This window comes from Temnothorax longispinosus, chromosome 10, assembly GCF_030848805.1.
Source record: "Temnothorax longispinosus isolate EJ_2023e chromosome 10, Tlon_JGU_v1, whole genome shotgun sequence".
Lineage (NCBI taxonomy): Eukaryota > Metazoa > Arthropoda > Insecta > Hymenoptera > Formicidae > Temnothorax > Temnothorax longispinosus.
Genome location: NC_092367.1, coordinates 14,912,108 through 14,930,058, shown reverse-complemented (window position 1 = coordinate 14,930,058; position 17,951 = coordinate 14,912,108). Strand labels below are relative to the sequence as shown.

At 32.1% G+C, this 17,951-nt stretch overlaps 3 protein-coding genes across 6 annotated transcripts in view; 1 reads left to right on the top strand and 2 right to left on the bottom strand.

The window, feature by feature from the left end:
• LOC139821146 (aminopeptidase N-like) overlaps positions 1–17,951 on the top strand; it is a 77,909-nt gene that overhangs the window by 325 nt on the left and 59,633 nt on the right. The window lies entirely within an intron of this gene.
• LOC139821144 (uncharacterized) lies at positions 14–8,571 on the bottom strand. 2 transcript variants are annotated; one of them, XR_011734198.1, is made up of 10 exons: positions 7,806–8,571; positions 7,443–7,562; positions 6,855–6,972; positions 5,719–5,980; positions 3,198–3,320; positions 2,596–2,686; positions 2,393–2,526; positions 493–625; positions 286–418; positions 14–135 (listed from the first exon to the last, which is right to left on the bottom strand). XR_011734198.1 is itself a non-coding variant. In XM_071791961.1 (9 exons), the coding sequence occupies exons 1-9, from the start codon at positions 7,947–7,949 to the stop codon at positions 371–373; spliced, it is 1,173 nt and encodes a 390-aa protein (XP_071648062.1). In that variant the 5' UTR covers positions 7,950–8,571; the 3' UTR covers positions 228–370. The 2 variants fall into 2 exon arrangements, 1 of the variants encoding a protein (XP_071648062.1); XM_071791961.1 differs by lacking the exon at positions 14–135 and having other exon boundaries at positions 228–418.
• On the bottom strand, positions 10,190–17,863 carry LOC139821141 (uncharacterized). 2 transcript variants are annotated; one of them, XM_071791951.1, is made up of 11 exons: positions 17,687–17,863; positions 17,306–17,428; positions 16,725–16,842; positions 15,087–15,348; positions 13,945–14,067; positions 13,341–13,431; positions 13,132–13,271; positions 12,437–12,569; positions 12,219–12,324; positions 10,518–12,157; positions 10,190–10,457 (listed from the first exon to the last, which is right to left on the bottom strand). In XM_071791951.1, the coding sequence occupies exons 1-10, from the start codon at positions 17,828–17,830 to the stop codon at positions 12,153–12,155; spliced, it is 1,245 nt and encodes a 414-aa protein (XP_071648052.1). In that variant the 5' UTR covers positions 17,831–17,863; the 3' UTR covers positions 10,190–10,457; positions 10,518–12,152. The 2 variants fall into 2 exon arrangements, with proteins under 2 accessions (XP_071648052.1, XP_071648053.1); XM_071791952.1 differs by having other exon boundaries at positions 17,701–17,841.

The window sequence follows — 17,951 nt, the reverse complement described above, 5'->3', positions numbered from 1 at the left end:
GTAAATATACAGAAGTAGACAGATATTTATTATTATTGTTATTATTATACATATATTTATCTCTAGATAAGATATAAGAAATTGAATTTTCTCGCACAAGAAAAATTAACTTTAAAATTATCAGTAAATCTCGCACTGAAATAAGAGTCATTAAAAGAATTGTAACACTGTCTTAAATACCTAAATCTCCAAAGATTATTCTGGTATTTTTAAAGTATTTACACATGCTTTGTGAATTGCTTTACTTTATTTATTATATTACATTAATTCTGCGTATTTACTTACTTGTGAATCGCATCAAGAGATTCCTGTTTCTACAAAGAAGACTTTTCTATCCTACTTCTACGCTTACAACTTGACAGAAACAATTTTAGAATTGTCTGATGCACATGCCATAGGAGATCACCGTTTGAAGTATCTTCGAGAGATATATATATTTTTTTATTTGCCGTTTGTTATGACTCGCGCCGAATACGCGTACTTCTTTCTTACCATTCCGAAATTCTGTAAAGACATCACGTAAAATTTACAGGCGGTTAAGATGAGCGGATGATAGCGTCGCATCATTATCATTAACAATGCCTTCTGTTCTGAAACAACTGCGTTGTACCATGTAGATTTGAATCTGCAAAGCCAATATTTTCTTTTTATTTTGTAAACAATCAGTTCAGAAATTCTAAATATATAAAGAAAATTCAATAAAAGTTATTCGCCAGTGATGAAATAATTCGGTATAGTTAAACGGCCTGACTGGCAAGTTTTATTAAGCATAACACAACGACGTTTCGACCACTATTTTGGGTCCTTTTCAAGTTATTTTAACAATGATGGATCATTGTGCGTCAAACATATGAAATTCGTGGCGGGTCGGAAAAACACGACGGTCTCATGTGAAGGCCGACTAATTTAGTTGTTCGGCCTTCACATGAGACCGTCGTGTTTTTCCGACCCGCCACAAATTTCATATGTTTGACGCACAATGATTTTAACAATGATGGATCATTGTGCGTCAAACATATGAAATTCGTGAAGTTGTTCGGCCTTCATATGAGACCGTCGTGTTTTTCCGACCCGCCACGAATTTCATATGTTTGACGCACAATGATCCATCATTGTTAAAATAACTTGAAAAAGGACCCAAAATAGTGGTCGAAACGTCGTTGTGTTATGCTTAATAAAACTTGCCAGTCAGGCCGTTTAACTATACCGAATTATAAAGAAAATCTAATATATATATATAATATATCTCTCTCTCTTTAATAATAAATAAACATTGTTAATATAGTAAATTGTGGTAATGTATTAATGTTTTTTTCTCTTTTAAAATCATGAGAGAGTTATATCATGTTTTTTTCTTCATTATAATATTCTATCTGTAATATCTCGTATCTCTCTCTTTACATATATATAATACGTAAACATCTAATATCTAAGTAGTACTTTTATCGTATAACATATATTTTTTAGTAAAAGAACGCTGCGCGAATAAGTTTAGAGAAATTGTCTCATTCTTCCAATAAATTTTATTTCAATGTTTCTCTCTTGTTGTCTTAAGGGGGGAGTCTCGTGCATAACACGCTAAAAAGTAAGGTAACTTTTGGAATTTTTTTTGAAGAATTAATGCGACGGATTTTTTTCAAACTTTTAGAGTATTTTATTATATATTTCAAAAGATAAAAAAAAATTTTTTTGTTAAAAAAGAACAGTTGTGTTAGGAACTATGGAGGTTACGAGGCCGCGGTCTCGTCGCCGGAGTTGTAAATCGGCGGGCGTTATAGCGTCTGTTGTACTCGCCTGAAACAAAAACAAAAAAATTGTCTTATTCTCTATAAAGTTACGTCGTCGATAAACCTAAAAAAGAAGGTAAAAGTGAAAAATTAAGGAAACGGCGAGATTTAAAAAAAAGTTGCAATTTTGACCCAAAAAATTCGTTTTTTTAAAGTCCCGCCGTTTCCTTAATTTTTCACTTTTACCTTCTTTTTTAGGTTCATCGACGACGTAATTTTATAAAGAATAAGAAAATTTTTTTTATTTTTGTTTCAGGCGAGTACAACAGGCGCTATAACGCCCGCCGATTTACAACTCCGGCAACGAGACCGCGGTTTCGTAACCTCCATAGTTCCTAACACAACTGTTATTTTTTAACAAAAAAATTTTTTTTATCTCTTGAAATGTATAATAAAATACTCTAAAAGTTGAAAAAAATCTGTTGCATTGATTCTTCAATAAAAAATTCCAAATGTTACCTTACTTTTTAGCGTGTTACACGAGACTCCCCCCTTAAGTAGACAAGAGGTTTGCATTGTTAGGTTTTATTATTATTTCGAATATTACAAGTGCAAGATATACTCTTAAATATATTATTTATTGAAAAAAAAACCTATATACTCACATTTTATCACATATACTCGAGCTCACATCCGTGATTCTTTGCCCCATATAACAAACCATAAATAAATAACACAATGATGTAATGGAGACACCAACAGATCTGATAGCTAGTTCGAGACTGGAAATAGTTAATACCTGAAAGACTTCGTTTTAACGCTTCGACAACACTTGGAAACGCTCGAAACATTTCCGCAATCAACATACCTGGATTAACGTAAGACTCATCAAAACTATTATTGCCGTGAGATCTATTAGAAACGGTACTGTGTGACAAGCTTCGACTATGTCAACGAATCTTATAAGGTGAAAAAAGTTATACGTGTTAAGGTAACGAGGCAAAGAATATTTTTCGCATGTAAAAAGACTAATATGTATGTTAATGTACATTTATAATTGGGAATACGAAAATGCTCAAGTTTGAAATCATAAAATTATTTTTCTTAATACAAAAATAATAAAATTGATATTTTTATAATGTATTAAAAACAATCTAAATATAAATCTGTAGATTTATACTTATAAAGACGCGATAAGATAAATATCTATGAAAGCCTATATATATGCAAATTTATCTGTTTATTTTATCTGATTTAATGTTAATAAATAGATTTCTTGTTGGTTGAAATCGCATGAGAGTGACGCGTGAAAGCGACACTGTTTAGTAACCAGTATTGTTACTTTTCAATTTTCCTTGCAAAGCACAACGTTAATCTGCTTCGTTTCGCATATTACTCGTGAAAAATAAAATTAATGCTGACACATTAAATATTGCATTAAATAAAAATGTATTAAATAAAAATACGAACTGTATAATGTTGTAATGCTGCCGTACAAAAACGGCCATGTTCCCGTAACTTATTTGTGACTTTTCAATTAAACCACATGTCGCCTCGTCTCTGACAACGCAAAATAAGCGTTCCGCACGATACCTGTCGAAATGATTGCCAACGTTACTCTTATCGTAATTGACTTTCAGTCGAATGATATTCGTCTTGCTATGAGCGGAAGAAAAGATAAAAACGACTGTTTGTTGGCGTGAAAGATATAGAAAAGAAATAACAAAATACTAAAAAATTTCAAAGTCATGAGAAGAAAATTTAAATTCTAAATAAAAGAAGAGATGTATCTGTCGCACACACTCGAGAATTGATAGACCAGTTGAGAGTTAATAGACGCTCCATTTTCAAGTAATCTAGGAATCAGGGTTGGGAAGTAACGCATTACCGTTACTATTATAGTTACTTTTTGTTGGAAAGATACTCGCTTTGTGCGAGTAGAGCACTCGCGCCCTTCCAGAGGGCACCGCGTGACGCAGCAACGCGGGCGCGCACGCCGTACAAAGTGAGAAGCGACAGACGATAGTCCGAGCGCATCGCGTGCACACGTGTCTTATATTATATACGGTGTTTTATATTGTGTCGAGAATAAAGAGTTATAGTAACATCATATAAAAGTGTCGTTCGTTAGCAATCACCACCACCATCTCAATCCCTGCGGAGAGCATAATATTCCAACACTTTTTTCCAGTAACGATTTGCTAACGGTATTATTTTTTTCGGTAGTAACTGTGACGGTAACGCTGTTACATTTTTTGGGTAATGATATAACGAATCGAACAGTTACTTTAATCGTTACTTTAGGCCGGCTCTACAAGATCTATTAAACATCAGATAGGAAGAAAGTCCCCTAATGAGAGAGAGAGCGAGAGAGGGAGAGGGGAGAGGGAGAGAGAGAGAGAGAGAGAGAGAGAGAGAGAGAGAGAGAGAGCGATAAAGTATATACCGATGTCAAAATGTCAAAATGTTCAATGACCAAATATAAAAAAACTCTTTATTAAATACACTATAATTTTCAAGTTGTTCTTCGGTAGAGCGCTTATTCAGCGTTGGAAGTTCCGTATTAATACTAATTTTGGAAAATACCTCGTTATCGTTACCATTAGTAAAAAAGTAACGAAACGTTACTGTTTTTGTTACTTCATTTAATTTAAACAAAAGACTGAATTTAACAAGTCCTACGGTAAGTCTATTTGTTAAGGTATAAGTTAGTCCGTAAATCGCAATTCATGAGAAAAATTTGAAAATTTTACTATCCCCAGATTCCGTAAAGCGCATATGCACGCATTTTCTATAGTAAACGTTACGTATGCTATAGATAAATGCGCGCATATGCGCTTTACGGAACCCAGGGTATATGTTAATAAATGTGGTATCTGCACGTCTGCGTCTGTACAAATTAAAAGTAATTGACCGTCCCGAACGCGAGATAATCGCTATCAAAAATTGCATTTTTTACATGTGTTTAGAAGGGCATTGCATGCACAAAGCATACGAAAATTTCATATTCTGAATTTTAATAATTACAACGAATCTTAAGAAAGTGATGAAAACGGATATATATAGTAAGACACTTTAGGAAGACTAGTAAAAAAAAAAACGAAATTATTGACCGTTTAGATTTAGAAATACAATAATAAATAGACCCCGATTTTCGCAATTATTTGACGTAAAGAAGCGAGTGGAGGAAAATAATGAAAGAATAGTCTTTTGTTTGGTTTGTGAGGGACAGAACTATCCAAAAGTTTTTAGCTTGTAACCGCAAATAGTCAGATGTTTTTACTAGAGTTCCTATAATAAGAGTTAAGCCAATGTGGTGACAATTTTTGATTGGTACCGCCATATTTCAGCCAAGTTAGTGAAAGTGAGACAAGCTATAAATGGGAGTGAGACAAAGCTACCATGGTCGCCATATCCTTCAGCTAAGAAATTAGTGGGAGTGAGACAAAGCTATAGGTAACGATGTCCTAACTCTTATTATAGGAACTCTAGTTTTTACGTCGATTTAGAGTATAAAATTTTGGATCGCATTGTCACGGACTAATTATCTTAAAGATAAGTTAAAGATAAAAAGTTGCGATTTTAATGATTTTTTGTTAAACAAACATACTCGCGCGCGCGAATTTGTTTATATTTAACAAAAAATTATTAAAATCGCAACTTTTATCTTTAACTTATCTTTAACAAATAAACGTACCGTTGGACTGGTTAAATTCAGTCTTTTGTTTAAATTAAATGAAGTGACAAAAACAATAACGTTTTGGTTTTTTTTCAATATTAACATGTCTTTTTAGAAAGGAACGGTAACAATAACAAGTTATTTTCCAAAATTAGTAACGATAACGGGAACAAGTTATTTTTTTTAAATCGGTAACGAGTAACGGTAACACTAGTTACTTAAAAAAATAAATAAATAACTTTCCCAACCCTGTCTAGGAGTCATCTGCTTTTTCGCAAATAGTAGTAAATTGCACGAGGAGTAATTTCTTACCCCAGCAACTCGCACATTCCGCAAACGTGTTGCGTGAGAGTCATAAAATAAGTGGAAGAGGCGATATAAATTACAGGTAACATTAAAAGCACAAGACTTATGTGAATCCGAATAAGGTGAAAGTATCGCTCCTCATCGATAAAAAATTCAGCATTAAAGGGTCGCACCCGAGGGCGAGAATCGTTCATAGGCGACACAGTGTCAAGAATATCAGGTATAAACATCCATATGTTGTATCCCCCTATGTTCACATATGTCAGGACTGAAAAATTCGATAATAATCAAAAATTTATTTTTAGCAACAGAAGTATATGTGTGCATGTGTATAAAAGAAATAAAGTTTGAATGCAAGGACATGACAGGCATATTAATCTTTTGGTCAGCAAAAGTATCGTATGGTTGACGTTGCTTCGAATTTTTCAGAAGACATATTTACAAAAGCTGCATGATTAAAGCAATAAAAAATAATGAAAATATGTTCAAAGTAAGATTTAATTTTCACTATGTATATATAAACATTATTTTTGGTATTATATTTAAACTCTGATGGTTTTAAAGGCTCGATTTAATTAGACTGTCTTAATATAAAAATTGAATTCTAGTAAGTAAACTCTAGAAGTCTCTTTCTTTCTCTGATGTCCATTCAATGTTGATTAACTTCAATCTCATTTTACAACTTTTCTTAAAACTAGAAAAAGATAAAATGTAAGTTAAACCGAGATTAAAATTACATAGGTAGGATTTAGGTAAAAATGGATATTAATGTCTCAAAACATGAAAAATTAATATATTATTGAAAATAAAATAATGATTCAGAGAAAATAGGGAATAAAATAATTTAGCATCGAATCAAATGAATTATGCTTAGAAAATTTCACATTTAATTTAATAACAGCAATTATAATAAATGCTTTTGAAGGTGAAATTGTGATATGAATAGCTAGAAGAAAAATCACATGTTGCACATTGAAAGTCATGTGTACGATAAATTATGTGTGATAAGTTATATGTTTGATGCTTATAATGAAAAACATAATTGTCGCAATCTTATACACAGAAATACAGCCTCGATCTCGCAGGCAGAAACGCCTGTCTTTTTCTTCTGTAGACCAAGCGAGGTTTAATGTTTCTCTTACTCAGGTAATAGAGTGTGAATAATCTTGAGGTCTCGGCATGCTCGTGCATAATCTTGATCTCATCGTGTGACTTTTGCAACGCCCAGTCTCTCGACATACGCTCGAGTAATTCTCTAAACTAAAAGAAAGTATAGAATGATTAATAATTATGTATTTCAAAATAGTAAAAAAGAATCGTAAAACATTTATATATTAAGCCGCATTAATAATAATTGTAACATGTAATTTTAATTCTAAAAAATTTATGAAACTATTGTTGTATGTTTTAGCTATAATGATATAACTTTCTCTTGTCACGTTAACTTCGCTTTACTTTTATCTCTTACTACTCATATAATTATCCATGGTGTTGCATGATAAAGACAGATTATGACAATTAGTATCTTAATTAACGAGGGATCTTACAATTAATTAGGTTAAATAACGTCTCAGTTAGACAGAATGAAATTTGTATGTAATGTAGTAAATTTATGTCGATTACTAAAAATGAGTGCCGGCCAAGGTTTTTATATATTAGAGACAAAAAATACATTTTATTAAATTTAAGTTATGAGAAATACAAATCCTTAGAAAATCTACGGAGCTTACTTTGTCTATGTGATTGATACGCATATACAAGTTGGTCAGGCTGCCCATTATAAGTAGAAGCGACGGTATCCCATCCACTATAAAGTCCACAGTGACTTCAGACGTAAATATGCTCGAAATCTGGAAAAATGTTGTCAACTTTTAATAAAAGCGAAGAAATAACTTCATCGAAAAATTATTATACTAAAGATCGATTAAATTTTACGTATGCCTTCATTATAGTTTCGATAAAACAGTGATATATTAGATTTCTGAGTTTATATTCTATTTTTATTTTTCTAACAGCGTGAGAATGTTATTTCCAATCCTCTAGTTCGAAAAATATGAATTAAAAAGAAAACTATTTTCTAAAACCGGTAGTACCTGAAAAAATATAGATGATAGCATGACGACCGTGTAAGCGGCTCTTATTAAGAGAGCGTTCCGCTTGCTTTGATAAGGACATAGTCCGCTAATCGATAGAAGAAGTCGGTTCAATTTGTAGTAATGTTCTCCGGGATGTTCCATTTGCTTTGAAAGTCTCGAGCAGACTGACCGTAGAAACAAAAGCTCCTCGATTATTTCATTTCATAGATATCTCCATTTTTTTTTCTTAAGGTCCACTAGATCTTTTTTCATTTATTATTTCTTTATCTTTATTGTGAGTTGAATTACTTCGAAGAAAAATGTACGCGTTTAGCGTGGAAGTGCGAATTTTTCAGAGGCGTCGAGGGGATCGATCGGCAGCGCGCGTACAATGTTCGGATAATAGCGTGGGAAACATCCGGTGGTTCGCCAACAAAAATTGTCGTCAGGCAGTTTTCTATCTACCGTGTTAATTTTTCTCACATGCTCGATTATTACGCTGCGACATCGCAAATATTTTTCGATTATTTACAGCCAAAGGGAGCGAACGATGAGTAAAGTAAGTCTAAGGTAAAATAAAATATTCGCGTCCCTCTTATACAGTGCATAACAAACGACGACCAAATCGTTGAGATATATTTTTCTTATAGAAAATATGTGAGAAATATTTTTTAATTTTAACGGCAACGCGTTTCAAATATTTTATTACAACCTTTCAAATATTTTATTACAAGTATTTCAAACGAGGTATTTCTGTGCAACACTATAGGTAAATATACAGAAATAAATATTTATTATTATTATTATTATTATTATTATTATTATACACAGATATTTATTTCTAGATAAAATATAAGAAATAGAATTTTTCTCGTAAGACAAATTAACTTTAAAATCATCAGCGAATCTTTCACTGAAATAAGAGTCATTTAAAAAAAATGGTAACACTCTTGAATACTCCAAGAAACATTCTGTTATTATAAAAGTTTCTACATGTTTTACTTTACTTTATTGATTCTATCACATTTATTCTGCGTATTTACTTACCTGTAATTTACACCGACAGATTCCGGTGTTTTCAAAGAAGAATTTTCGATATGATCGTAAGAAAAAGATTGGTAGGGGAGACCGGGGCGGGTTGTCACACTTTTCAAATACTGATTTTTAAAAAAATGTTAGCAATATTTTATAATATTGTATAGTACTTTATAATGTAGCTACATCCTTTATTAGGTATAAAAAAAATATTAGACTTATATATATTTATACACAAAAACGTTATTTAATTCTAAGTAAGATCGTGAAAATGTGACGACTTACCCCGTACCCCAGGGTTGATTGTCGCACGACTTTGAGTTGGTTGTCACATATCTTTTATATAGAGGAAACGACAAATAGTTCCTATTTTAATGTTTTATTAGAGTTAGTGACAATTTTTTATAAGTTTAACTTAATAATCGCATAATATATCGCAGCATAAATTAAACAATCATTAACGAAAAATTAATAATTTTCATAAACTTGTAATAATTTGCACAAACTTAAAGTAAATCATAATTCTATTGTATAGAAATAAAAAAGTAATAATTCTTATAAATATTGAGTAAATAAAAAAATAATAATTCTCATAAACATTGAGTAAATAAAAAAATAATTCTCATAAACTTTGTAATACTAACTCTGATAAATTTTAAGTAAATAAAATAATAATTTTTTTTAAATTTTCTTGAACTTTGTAATAACTTGGAGCTATAGGAGCTCATGCAGACTCGCAGTTGTGGCATATATAATGCAATACATCAGAAACACATTTTTCATGAGACCATCCTTTACATTGAATACACTGGACTCATTTCTCTTTAGGCAAACTATTAGAATAAAATTCCATACAAACTAAACAGAAACATTTTTTTTCTTAAAAAAAGAGCTATTGTTTTTTTTTGCAATTTGTCTAGCATAATTAGTTTTTATCTGTTTATTTTCTTCAAATAGTTTTTTTATACTTTTCCCTTTATTTCTATTCTCCTTACTTTCCATTTTTTCGAGTTCCAGTTTCCTCTTTACTGGTGTATCAGTAAGAATTGCTGTTACTCGTTTTCTTATGCACTTACGAGGATTTTTCCGTGGACTAGGTTTAGGAAAAGAGCGGAGATCTTCAGGGCTTAATATTTCAAAGCCTTTGTCTGATTTTTTAGAAAACGATTGGGAGACATGGCACTCTGAAGAACTGGTTGGTTCTATGTTTATTGTATGTTCTGCCATGGCGTGCTGTTCATCATTATTCCTGCAAATAATTACATTATACACTAATATAATATTACACTAATATAATATTATTAAATTAATGTTTTATACTTACTTATTTTCTTTAAATAGTCTTTTTTTACTTTCTCCTTTATTTCTGTTCTCCTTACTTTTTATTTTTTCGAGCTCCAGTTTTCTCTTTACTGGTGTATTATTAAGAATTGCTTTTACTCGTTTTCTTGCGCACTTACGAGGATTTCTCCGTAAACCAGGTTTAGGAGAAGGGCTGTGAGATCTTCAGAGCTTAATATTTCAACGCCTTCGTCTGATTTTTTAGAAAATAATTGGGAGACATGGCACTCTGAAGAATTGGTTGCTTCTACGTTTATTGTATGTTCTGCCATGGCTTGCTGTTCATCATTATTCCTGCAAATAATTACATTATTAAATTAATATAATATTATTAAATTAATGTTTTATACTTACTTATTTTCTTCAGGAGGTGGCCTATCAGTAATGAAACTTGGTGCGAAATCCGGATCTGAGAAAATGTCTTCATTGTAAGGAAATATGCCAGTACATCTAAAGCCTGCTTAAATATTTGTTGGCGTTATGGCAAGAGGGTAGGCAACAGCAACAATTTCAGGAATATTGTAGATATTCATCGTGCGGCTAAGGTTAGGTTGTTTAATATCCAAGCATCACAAGCAGAGTTGACATATTTTTTAAAGAGATGTTTAAAGAGATGTGAACTATGGTTGTCCAACACCAATAAAACTGGTTTTTCAATCGAGCATCTTGCATGAGCGTGAAAATGTTTCAAAAATAGCTGAAAGTCGTCTTCTTACATCCAACCTGATCTGTTTGCAGTGCCACTTGATCCAGGTGGAACAGATGCAATAAAATAATCTTTAAAATGTATACACGAGGAAACACAAAAAAGGGTGGTATATGATTTCCTATTGCAGATATAGCACAAGCCATAGTAACTAAAGTTCCACGTTCAGCCGAAACAATGCTTCCAACTTGCTTATGACCTTTCCGTGCAACAACTCTATCGGGCACTTGCACAGTTGTTATACCAGTTTCGTCCATATTCCAAATATCTTGAGGTTGAAAATGATGACGAAACATTACCTTTTCCAAATTTCCGAAAAATAATTCAACATTAGTTCTGTTGAAACTTGTCACTCTTGCTTTACTTAATTCTGGTTTTCGTATGGAAATGTTACTGTTACGTTTTAATAGTGCGCTGAACCAATCTTCCCCTGCTATTTTATTTTTCATCCAGGATGCAGGCATCTCAATTAAATTATTGCAAGCTGGATTATAAGTCAAAATTCTGATTTCCTTGAGAGAGAGACCAAAATAAATATCCGAAGCACGTAAAATGTAATTTACCAACTCTTGTTCTTGAGACTTAGTAAAAATCTGCCTAGCTTTAGAATAACCCACAGAAATCGTTGGAGTAGCAATATTTTCACATACATAGTCTTCCTCTGGAATCTTCTTGCAATAACGAGCTAATGTACGATAGTAGATATTGAACTCTAAAGCAGCTTGTCAGATTGACAGTGTATTTTCACAGCTCTGACAGCTTTAAGGATAATATCGGGTGGAGTTGTATGTACCTCTAGCTGTTTTTCTTTCGCGCTTTCGAGCCATGGAGAAAACAACAAAAATCTATCTTAAAAACACTATTTGCGTAATCGCTTATTGTATACGGACTGTGATACGAATAAGTTGGTTCGGCGATCATTTCACACGCATAACCTACAGCGCAGCCGTGTAACAGCAGACGAAATACGTGACAACTAATCTTATCTCATTTGAGACAATTTACCCCGAATAAACGGTCATTTTGAACAAAGAATATTATATTTATAAACTATGTTGCAATGACGGTTAACTAAATACAGGAAAAATTACCTAAAACTATAATGTTTCTTATGACTAAAAAGGCATTACGACAAGTAATTCAAAAAACCAACGGAATGATAAAAATAGAGATAAGAAAAATTTACTTACAACCTCCAATTTTTAAAAAGTGCTCGTAAATATCACATGCGATGTTTTTGAAACGAGCTATTTCGTACATCCGACTAACACGGTAGGAGCAACCTACACTATAGAGAAGAATATTCCACTCAATCTATTAAGTGAGATATAAACTTTGTGACAACTTACCCGTGTGACTTCTAGCCCCGGTCTCCCCTACATGTTTGGTATTCCCACGAATGTTTTCTATGCTACTTCTACGCTTACAACTTGACAGATACATTTTCAGATTTGTCTGATGAACATGCAATAGGAGATCGCTGTTTGAAGTATCTTCGAAAGATACATACGTTCTTTATTCGTTGGTTGTTATGATTCGCGCCGAATTCGGCGTACTTTTTTCTTACCATTCCGAAATTCTGCAAAGACATCACATAAAGTTTACAGGCGGTCAAGATAAGCGGATGATAGCGTCGCATCATTATCATTAACAATGCCTTCTGCTCTGAAACAACTGCGTTGTACCATGTCGAGTTGAATCTGCAGAAGCAAATTTTTTTATTATTTTGAAAACAATCAAGTTCAGGAATTATAAAGTAAAGTAAATAACATATCCGCCTCTCTCTTTTAGATTCGGTACCGAATCTAAAAAATATTTGTGCGTCGGAATCAAAGTAATAATACATTTGTTGAACGGCATGCTTCGTGAGATGTTTATATCGTGACATAGCCGTGCGGTGGTAAACTTTAGACCTGACTAATCGATATATGTGAGTCTTGTATACACGCTTGAAAAGGACCGGATCCTCGGTCGAAACGTAGCGTTTTTCGATCAATAAATTTGGCCAGTTGGGTCGATTACAACACCTTTAGTAATTTCTAATATTTAAGTAGTGCTTTTATTGCACATATATTTTTGAAGAAAAAACGCCGCGCGAATAAGTTTAGAGAAAATTTCTCATTCTTCCAGTAAATTTTATTTCAATTTTTCTCTTGTCAGCTTGCGTAGACAAAAGCATTGTCATTTCGAATATTATTATTTCGAATATTGCAGTGCAAGATGTACTCGTAAATATATTATTAAAGAAACCTATATACTCACATTTTCTCACATATACTCGAATTCACATCCATGACTCTTTGTCCCATATAACAAGATATGAATATATAACTCTGTCCTATAATGGCGACAGTGACGGATCTAAAAGTTCGTTCGAAATTGTTACTGGAGATTGTTAGTATCTGAAAGACTTCGTTTTAACGCTTCGATAATACTTGGAGACGTCCGACACATTTCCGCAATCAACATACCTGGATTAACGTAAGACTAATCAAAATCACTACTCCTGTGAGATCCATTAGAAACGGTAGTGTGTGACAAGTCTCGATTATATCAACGAATCTTGTAAGGTGAAAAAAGTCAAACGTGTTAAAGTAATAAGGCGATGAATATTTTTTGCATATAAAATAATTAATATGTATGTTAACGTACATTTATAATTGGGAATATGGCGGTGGTCAGTTTTGTAATAATTGTAATTATATAAGATTATATTTGTCGATAGAAAAATAATGAAATCTAAATATAAATCTGTCGATTTATTCTTAGAGACGAAATAGGAGAAATATCTATCGAAGCCTGTACAATATTTAGATTCGTCCCTGTGTATATTTGTATTATCTGATTTAATGCTAATAATTGATTCTTCTTGATTGAAATCTATCTATCAATCGTATCAGTGTGATGCGTGAAAGAGCCACTATGTAGTTATACCATCATTGTTACTTTTCAAATTTTCTTGCAAAGCGCTATGTTAATCTGCTTCGTTACACATATTACTCGTGAAAATAAAATTAATACTGACGCGTTACATATATCGTATTAAATGAAAATATAGTAAATAAAAATACAAACCTTATAATGTTGTAATGCTGTCGTACAAAAATAGCTATATTTTCGTAACTTATTTGTGACTTTTGAATTAAATCACATGCCGCCTCATTTTTGACAACGCAAAATAAGCGTTCCGCGCGATACCTGCCGAAATTATTGCCAACGTTACTCTTATCATACAATTGACTTCCAATCGAATGATATTCATCTTGTAATAAGCGAAAGAGAAGACGAAACGACTCTTTATCATTTGCGTGAAAGATATCAAAATGAAATAACAAGATGATAAAAAATGTCAATGACATAAGAAAAAAGAATTATTTTTTCTAAATAAAAAACGAGATGCATCTGTTGCGCAAATTCGAAAATTGAGAGACCAGTTGAGTGTTAAAAGGGTATTCTACTGTAAAATGCGCTTTTTTCGGGATTTTTTTACAAGAAACCAGTGAAAATTGTTAATATCAGATTTTTATGTATATATTTTATTATCTTTAGAGAACATAAAAAATATTTTTTATAAATTTTTTATAAATTAAGCTGAATTAATGAATATAAATATTAAAATAACCGTATCGAATACATGGCAAAAAAATGGTGCCGCATGATTGCACCCATTCTGGTTGTTTGAAACATAAAATTCAAAAAGATTCTTAATTAGTATGAGTTTGGCTATAGCCGGAACTAGAATTAAGTTAAAAAAAATTTTTTTTACGATTTTGGCAACCTTCGAAAGATTAAGAAAATTCATACTAAGTTTTCAAAGTGCCGCCAGTTTTTAAATTTTCAATTTTTTTATTCCATTTTAGTTCCTGCTATAGCCAAACTCATACTAATTAAGAATCTTTTTGAATTTTTTGTTTCAGACAACCAGAATGGGTGCAATCATGGGCACCATTTTTTTGTCATGATTCGGTACGGTTATTTTAATATTTATATTCATTAATTCAGCTTCAAAAAATATTTTTTATGTTCTCTAAAGATAATAAAATATATACATAAAAAGCTGATATTAACAATTTTCACAGATTTCTTGTAAAAAAATCCCGAAAAAAGCGCATTTTACAGTAGAATACCCCCTTAATAGAAGCTGCGCTTTCAAGTAATCTAAGAGAGTATTCTCTTTCGTAAGTAGTGGTAAATTGCGCGAGGAGTAAATTTCTTACCCCAACAACTTGCACATTCCACAAACGTGTTGCGCGTGAGTGTGAAAAAGACCGGTACTACCGATATAAATTATAGGTAGGACCAAAAGTATGACGCTCATCTGGGTCCGAACAAGGTAAGAGTACCGCTCATCATCGATAAAGTATTGAATATTAATAGGTCGCCTCTTCGGGCGAGATTTGTTCATAGGCGATATAATATCAAGAACTTCCGATGAGAACATCCATATAATGTATATCCCTACAAACATGTACGCCACACCTGAAAAATTCAGTAATCGTAAAATTACTGGTATAATTTTTAGCAGAGCTATACGCTCGCGTGCACGCACTGAAAAAAAGACTTGGTTATAATAATCCAGACTTGATCAATGTGACCAAGCCCCCTAGTGAAATAGCTTCAACTAAACGTATAGGCACGGTCTTGTAAGACCGTGCGTATAGGTGAATGTGACGAAATAATTTGGTTAATGTTAACAGATAATTATAGCAAAATCTATATGATTTGGTTAATATTGACAAAGTTTGATAATTATTACCAAGTAATAATAAATGTAACCAAACGATTTGGTAAGTATAAACTGATAGTTTATAATTATCAAATAGTTTAGAAAATATTGTCGAACTAAGTCTGATAATTATAACAAAATGAGTTGCTAAATGTAAACAAATTTTTTGTTAATAGTTATTAAATTTTGTATATTATATATTCGAGCATTCGTACCTACATACTCGTTCATCACTCGCGAAAATGCATCGTAAAACTACAGTTTTCGCGAAAGTACATTGTAAAGTTCTAAGAAATGAGTGAATTAGAAAATTTTCTCTTAATTTGGGGACAAACATCTCATTGAGGTATTAAAAGGTTATTAAGGTTAACCTTTAAAAGGTCAACCTATAACACATCAATGAGATGTTTAAGTCAAATTAAGAGAGAATTTTCTAATTCACTCATTTTTTAGAACTTTACAATGTACTTTCGCGAAAACTGTAGAGTTCTACGATGCACTTTCGCGAGTGATTAAACGAGTATGTATGGCACGAATGCTCGGATCGACGAACATGTCTGAACTGGTTCAGGCTCATGAGACAAATGCAGCACGATCGGAACAATAAACTGACAGCTTTTGTAAAGAATAATCTAAATTAGCAATACTTATTAAATTTATAGTAATATTTACTAAATAACCAAATTGCTTACTAAATAATTGAGTAACTGTGAACAAACCAATAAGATAAGGCTTTTTAAGACAATTTAGTACTAATTATCACACTGTGTGTTAATTATCACTAAACAATTTGATAATAAGTACTACATAGTTTAATTGGTTCAACTAAATGCAAAATCTGCTTTTTTTATAATTATATTTTTATATTTATGTTTATAATTATTACAAAATGTTTTGTTATTATTATTATATTCGGTAATAATAATCAAATATTTTAAAAAGAACTATTACTAAATGCATCTCATAAGTTTACCAAGGATTTTTTTTTCAGTGCGCGTGTTTTGTGTGTGTGTGTGTGTGTATGTGTGTGTGTGTCAGTCTTATATACAGAAATACAATCTCGATCTCGCAGGCAGAAACACCTGTCTTTTTCTTCTATAAACAAAGCTATGTTTAGCGTTTCTCTTACTCAGGCAACAGAGTGTGAACAATCTTGCAGTCTCAGCATGCTCGTGCATAATCTTGGCTTCATCGTGTGTCTTTTGCAACGCCCAGTCTTTTGATATACGCTCGAATAATTCTCTAAACTAGAAGAAAGTAGAGTGATATAAATAAATTATCATGTACACATTTTAAAATAGTAAAAAAGATAGACATTTACATCAAGCCATATTGATACGTTAGTATAGTTGTAACATGTAATTCTAATTCTAAGTTTACAACACTATTCTTGCATATTTTGGTTGTGATATAACTTTCCTCTTCTCACGTTTACTTGTTGCTTATAAAAATTATCTATCGCGATGCGTAATAAGAACGGTAATTGCAAGTCAGTGTCTTAATTAGCGAGGGATTAGGCTAAATAACGTGTCAGAGAATAAAAAAGAGTGAAATTTGCACATATAATAGTAGTTTTATCTATTTCTAAAAATAGGTAATTTAAAAATGACAGCTTAGGTTTTTATGTATTAGAGAGACAAAGGATACATTTATTAAATTTAATTGTAAGTTAAAGAAACACAAATCGTCAGAGAATTCAACGGAGCTTACTTTGTCTACGTGTGTGACACGCGTGTACAAGTTCATCAGGCCACCAGTTACAATTATAAACGTCGGTATCCAATCCACCATATAGTCCATAGTGATGTCAGATGTAATAGATATGCTATTAATCTGGCAAGAAGTTATTAACTCTTAATAAGAACGGAGAAATAATTTCATCGAGCAACAGTTATCCGAGACACGTTCGACTAAATTTCTCGCGTGAGGAACCTTCGTTATAATTTCGATAAAACTGTAATATTTGATTTCTGAGTTTATACTCTATTTTTTTTCTAATACCGTGAGAACGTTATTTCCAATCCTCTAGTTCAAAAAATATCTAACATTAAATTGAAAAAAAAAAAAACTAATTTCTAAAACTGCAAGTACCAGTAAAACTATACTTATTAGCATGATGACCGTTAAAACAGCTCTTATTAAACGAGCTCTCCATTTGCTTTGATAAGGACATAGTCCGGTAACCGACAGAAGAAATCGATTCACTTTGTAGTAATGCTCCTCGGGATGTTCCATTTGCTTCGAAAGTTGCCAACAGACTAACCGTAGAAGCAATAGTTCATCGATTTATTATTTCTTACTGCTATAATCTCGAATTTTTTCCGTTAGGTCCACTCGCATCTTTTTTTATTTATTA